General features: G+C 47.7%; 3 protein-coding genes across 3 annotated transcripts; all 3 read left to right on the top strand.

Moving 5' to 3' along the window:
* Window positions 1-340: 340 nt before the first annotated feature.
* TEOVI_000743300 (uncharacterized protein) lies at window positions 341-1,573 on the top strand (the record flags this gene model as incomplete). Its single annotated transcript, XM_067223148.1, has 1 exon — window positions 341-1,573. The coding sequence occupies one exon, from the start codon at window positions 341-343 to the stop codon at window positions 1,571-1,573; it is 1,233 nt and encodes a 410-aa protein (XP_067079249.1).
* Window positions 1,574-2,610: 1,037 nt separating this feature from the next.
* On the top strand, window positions 2,611-4,383 carry TEOVI_000743200 (PHD-zinc-finger like domain containing protein, putative; the record flags this gene model as incomplete). The annotated part of the gene is made up of 1 exon (XM_067223147.1): window positions 2,611-4,383. One exon carries the CDS (start codon window positions 2,611-2,613, stop codon window positions 4,381-4,383), a length of 1,773 nt encoding a protein of 590 aa, XP_067079248.1.
* A 349-nt stretch (window positions 4,384-4,732) lies between these two features.
* TEOVI_000743100 (putative membrane protein, putative) lies at window positions 4,733-5,218 on the top strand (the record flags this gene model as incomplete). Its single annotated transcript, XM_067223146.1, has 1 exon — window positions 4,733-5,218. The coding sequence occupies one exon, from the start codon at window positions 4,733-4,735 to the stop codon at window positions 5,216-5,218; it is 486 nt and encodes a 161-aa protein (XP_067079247.1).
* Window positions 5,219-5,573: the final 355 nt, after the last annotated feature.

Below are 5,573 nucleotides of genomic sequence, written 5' to 3'. Positions count from 1 at the left end.
TTTTTTTTTTGACCTTTTGTTTGCTTCGCCGCACTCTTGCCTCATTACCTCCCCACCTTCATCTCGTTACTCCATATTTACTTTTTTCTCTTGTGTGTACGTGTGGACAATATATGAAAAAATAAAAAAAAATCTGTATTCAGTTGTTCACAGTATAAAGTCGTTGGGTGCCGTAGCCCTACCGTTGTTGTTTATTATTAGGGCTTCGACGCATTGTAGAAAAAACAAAAGGTTGTAATTTATCAACGGCTGTTTGAATAAGAAGCGGGCAAATACATATATATATATATATATTGTAGCCTCGGTCTAAACAACGCGGCACGATTTTCGTTCCAGCCGAATGTCCTCACGAGCATGGGTTGACGAGGCGGACATCACCATCGAAAAGAATTTGCCCGAATTTATTAAACAGAGCCAAAAACTCCCCGCGTGGGCAAGGAACAATGCAGGAAGCGGTACTAAAGGGGGTTTAGGTGGAGAATCCTCCTCTCCATTTCCCAACTTAAGTGCGCAACTGGCGGGACAAAAGCGTTTCCGCGATCGTGACCTCGATGCACTTCTGGCACGTACCGAGCCGTTACTGACATCGAAGCATGAGCGCCGTAGCACAACCGTACCGCCGGTACTATCTGTACTACCGCTACCTTCTGACGCAGCGCGTACTGTCCATTGGCATCGCAACGGCCAACTGGCCATCGTTGGGGGAAATAATCATGTGTACCTTTTCCATGCCGCTGGTCGTTTTGTTGAGGAAATATCAAAGACTCACGTTGGAAAACGCATCAAGCAAACAACACTAACCGCCACAGGAGAGGACCTAATTATTGTTGGTAACGGAATATACACCCCTAATCTCCTGCACCTCGCTACAGAAAAATTAATCCCTCTAAACTTCCTGTGCACTCGGGAGCTCGCTCCACACCGAAATGGGCGGCGTGACAACAGCAAATATGATTTCCACATAAGTAAAGTCGCCACTCCAGAAGGAGGAGCCGGAGAGAATATTGTAGGTATGGCCCATGGAGCCACCATTACGGTTGCTTCCATCGCTTCAGCTAGTATAATGCATCGCATTGATCTGAGTGACCCCGTGGTAGATATGGCCTTCACTAGTAGTGCTCAGGAACTTACCGTTGCCACACGCAATAAGTTGACTGTCTACGATCTTCGCAAGAGTTCACAGTTTCTTCGTGAGCTGCACGACAAGGGTATGGTTGGTATTACAACATTTGCATGCAGCAACTCGATGGTTGCCGTTGGTTCCACTAGTGGCATCGTGGGACTCTACAGTGGGAGCTCCTTGGCGACGCCGGTCAAGACATTAAAAAATTTAACAACAAGTATCGATTGCGTGGCTTTTGGTGAGCGGAGTAATGGAGACTCAGTACTAGCATTTTGTTCTGGCAGTCAAAAGGCAGGGTTTAGGTTAGCCTCACTTCCAGATTGCCGTGTTGTGCCATCGTTTCCTACTGTGAGTGTGCGACATGACTTCGTACAAAGTATGACAATAGCCCCAACGGTGCCAATTTTGTCTGTCGGAGAGAAGACGCGAGTGACAAACTATGCGCTCTAAAAGTTACGCCAATGTGCGCGCAGCGGGTCAGAGTGGTGTTTTCTTTTTGTTTTTTTCCCCCTCTCCCCCGCTGACTCTGCGCACTTGGAACTTTTTTGGTGATTCACGTTCCCACTCTGCACCTTGTTGCTATTGCTGTATTATTGGTACTGAGCACCATTGGCATCATTCGCCAGATTCTTTCCTATGATTGATCGTGGCGTCGCTGCGTACCGCATTGTTGTAGGGGGTGAAAACGGAATTTTGGACCAACGCTGGTGGGAAGAGAGAAGCAAAAGAGAGAAGTGGCCGGTATTCAAGGAGTGAATCAACGAAACAAGGTGAAGTTCGTAGTTAACCGTCGCTTCACGAATAGGATAACAAAAACTGGAGGGTAAGTTACGATTAAAATGCCATTTAAGTGACAGCGGAATATCCCCCTTCCTCGCCTCTCCATGCAAACTTACGCTGGGGAGGCGAGAGTTTGTGTATATGTGCTAAAGAGGAACTACGCGCGGGCAAAAAAGAGGAAGCTTCCCCCCCCCTTTATTTTACCTGCGTGTCGGTATCAATAGCACTTTTTCTAATATGATACGGATTAAAATATGATTTGAATCGCACCTCTTTTTAAGGTGGGATGTTCAACACGATCACCCCATGATATTGTTGAATATTTACTGACCGCGACGGTCTTTCACACTGCTTCTGCAGTCGTGCCTTTTATATAGTAACTGTTCCGTGGTATATTCTTTTTTGTTGATTCTTCGCTTCCTCCTAACGGTATATTAAGGTTGGAAGGAAGGGTGGGAACACTTCTGTGCCCATATAGACGAATTGGATGGGTGCGGCGTCGTTAGCCACTGAGAAGGTAATATAGTGATAGCAATAATAACACGAGGAGACAATTTTCTCTTTTAAAAAACTTTGGGTAAAGAGAAATAAATTAAAATAAACGCGTATCAAACATATTAAGATATAAAATAAGTACCGTTTGCAGGGCAGGAAAAGAAAAAGAAGCAAACCATAGAAGACAGGTGAGACAGTGCTAGAGTCCATTCATGCGTATTGTAATCGATGTCGATGCGGTTTTACCCATCAGATATGCCGATGACGAGAATAATGTGGACAGCAACTGCAAGCCATTTAATATCATTGAGGACAACTCCCAGTCTGACAATGATGAAGAATCGATTACCAAACGAGGTACGGAGAAGAAACCCGCAGCTCCCGTAGTGCGAAAGAGGTCAAGGCCTCCCTCTTCTCATTCCTCAAGTGCCCTGTATTCAGCTCTTCAACCCCGAAAGAACTGGGCCAAGAATATGTTTCGTGGGGATACACCGTATAGTCTGCTGAAGCGGGAGGATCTCTTTGAGCGATGTAACTACATCATGGACCATGACGATTTCGTATGGTGCAGTGAGAATAACGTACCGCACACGCTCTTTGCCGACGCCGTTACGCAGCTTGAGAGGAGGTACGCCACGTGCTTGCTGGAGACCGTCAAAAATAGAACTGCAGCAGGCGGAGCGAGTAGCGAGGAGAATGTTTCCAATTGGAGCGAACAAACCATGGGTCTCGGTGATGGCCGGGGCTACGGTTTGGCCGGAGGGATAGCATGCGGTGTATGCTCACAGAAAGAGCGTAGTGAGCGAGCGGGTGATCGCTTTCTTCGTTGCAGGCGCTGTGGTGTTCAGGCTCACCTTAGCTGTTGGTACCTCAATCAACTTCCCCTCGACGTGGAAGACTGGTCATGTCCAGCTTGTCATGTTGCCCGCCGTGAGAAAGGCTTAGGTCATTGTTGTGTTTGTCGCCGAAAGGGTGGTGTGATGCTACCGTACATGTCGGGTGTGGAGTGGCGAAGGTATGAACAATTAGCCAGTCACGAAATACCTAAAGAAGATTCTCCAGCAGCAGCTTTTTGTCATGTTGTGTGCGCCCTTGCATTCTCTGAGTTGTTGATTGATGAGCAACGAAGGGTTGTGCATCCCGCAAAACGAGCTAAGAGGGTTGGCGTTATTGCATTATGTGTCTTCTGCCGTAGCAACAGTGGTGAGGGTCTAACAATGTGTCACCACAAGCGGTGCTTCACCTCCATGCATCCCGCATGCGCACAGATTGCTGGTACTATTGAATGTTACCGCGCAGAGAGCGTGCCAGCGGGCTCAGCGTGGGGTGGTTGCAATGTGTATTGTAGCGATCACTTCAGAGAAGCGCTGAGTGTTGCTGCACATTCAGAGGTGACTAGTGTAAACGCGGAGTCAGCGGCTCTTAAACATGTAACGCCCAGCGGACTGGTGACCCTCGAGAATGATAACCACGTAGAGGGTTTGAATTTGGCTGGTGTTGTTTCTAATTCTGCTGTAGCTCCCTCTCTGGATGCAGTCAAGTTGCGTTGGGTGGAGAAGCGGGCACAGCGACTACGTGAAAGTGCACAGATGGTAGAGGAGATTAGAAAGGGAAAGCGTGACATTTTGTCGGTGCTTTTTCGTCCCGAGGTAGTAAAAGTCTCAGCAACGGAAGTTCAGCTCTCCCGTTTCGTTTTCCTTATACCTGAGCTGCAGCAACATATTAATTCCGCCGTCGAGGGTATATTACCCGTAGTAGATGACGAGTATGAAGATGTGCAGCGATACAGGAAGGTGCAATCACGTACCCGTCACGCTGGAAACACCGTGCAACTTTACCAAAAGATGCAGCAGGTCGTTTCGCACGTTGATGTGTTTTGTGAACTAAGTAATGTTATCCGTAAGCGGGCTGCTCTTCGGCGTGAGTGGGTGGAAACTGAACTTAAAATTTTACATCAGCGCTGTGGTATCGCCGACGACAATTAGCCGCGGCAGTAGTGTTGTGAACACATTCCCCCTCCCCTCCGCTGTGTAGACCATGTACCTTCCGGAATTTAAGTATTTGCAATAGCGCCATGTGTACACCAAGCACAGGGGGCACGGTATGAAGGCGCAAAACAGAAGTAGAGGACCCATTTTCCCACGGGTCTTCGTGGGGTAATATGAATACGCTCTGTATGGCTTATTGTCATAGTGGAACTTTCGCTCCTCTCCCTTTTTTCCTTCTATCCGTTATTTGTTTTGTTGGTGACCTTCGTGTGGAATGTTAAGAGGGGGATCCCTTGCAACCCACCAGTTGCTTACCGCGTTTTGTGGTGCGTTCCTCGTTTTTTAGATGCGGGTACTCACGCACCACCGACATGCCGTCAATAGGGGAAGTGCGACCCTCGGTGGTCTGACTATGGTGAACACCGCGTATTCCTTCCTCTTTGCATTCCCTGTTGCTGTGGTTTCGCTAGTCGTGCGGTGGCACAAAAAACTCACTTTGAATCAGCGAGCGCTTTGCGTAACTTGCCTGGTCGTGTGGACGCTCGTGGACGTGCTGCGTCTACACTTGGGATATAGCGGTAACCGAAAACAGTACGTGCCCTCTCTAATCGGCTTTTTTGTGATGACCCTTCTGCCGCAGCTTCCCCTCGCCATAGCTTATAACTTAGCTTGGCCACATCTTAGCTCTCTCGACTACGCCACGAGTACAGTGATGATAATGTTGCTCGTAGCGGAGATCGTGTTTAGTCTCCGGGTGATCGTTCGACTTATTCGCAATAATCGCATAGACTACTATGTGTATGGGCCATACCATGTCCGGGATCTCTACTAGCTGTCATAAGCTTAATGTTACTCATATTGTAACAACTTCCACAAACGCTCACGTGCTTCATTCGACGACAATATGGTGTTGCTTGTGGCGTTCAGAATATTTTTTACCATCATTGAGTGTACAGTATACTACTGCTTAAAGTGTGTCATTTGTTTCTCCACGATTGTTAGTAGTGCGACCTGGCGCGTGAGCCAGTGACACACCTGATTTTGTGGGCACGTGGTGGAGGTGCTCACAATGTTTTTCATTCAAATGTCTCTCCTTATTTTCGACGTTGTGGGTTGCTTTGTTTTGTGGGTGCATATGTATATATATATGCAATGAACTGCAGGAACGGTTAGGGACGGTGAGGGAC

This window comes from Trypanosoma equiperdum (genome assembly GCF_001457755.1).
Source record: "Trypanosoma equiperdum strain OVI genome assembly, contig: ctg_1776, whole genome shotgun sequence".
Classification (NCBI taxonomy): Eukaryota; Euglenozoa; class Kinetoplastea; order Trypanosomatida; family Trypanosomatidae; genus Trypanosoma; species Trypanosoma equiperdum.
Note: the sequence above shows the minus strand (reverse complement) of the source record. Positions and strands in the feature narration are given on the sequence as shown.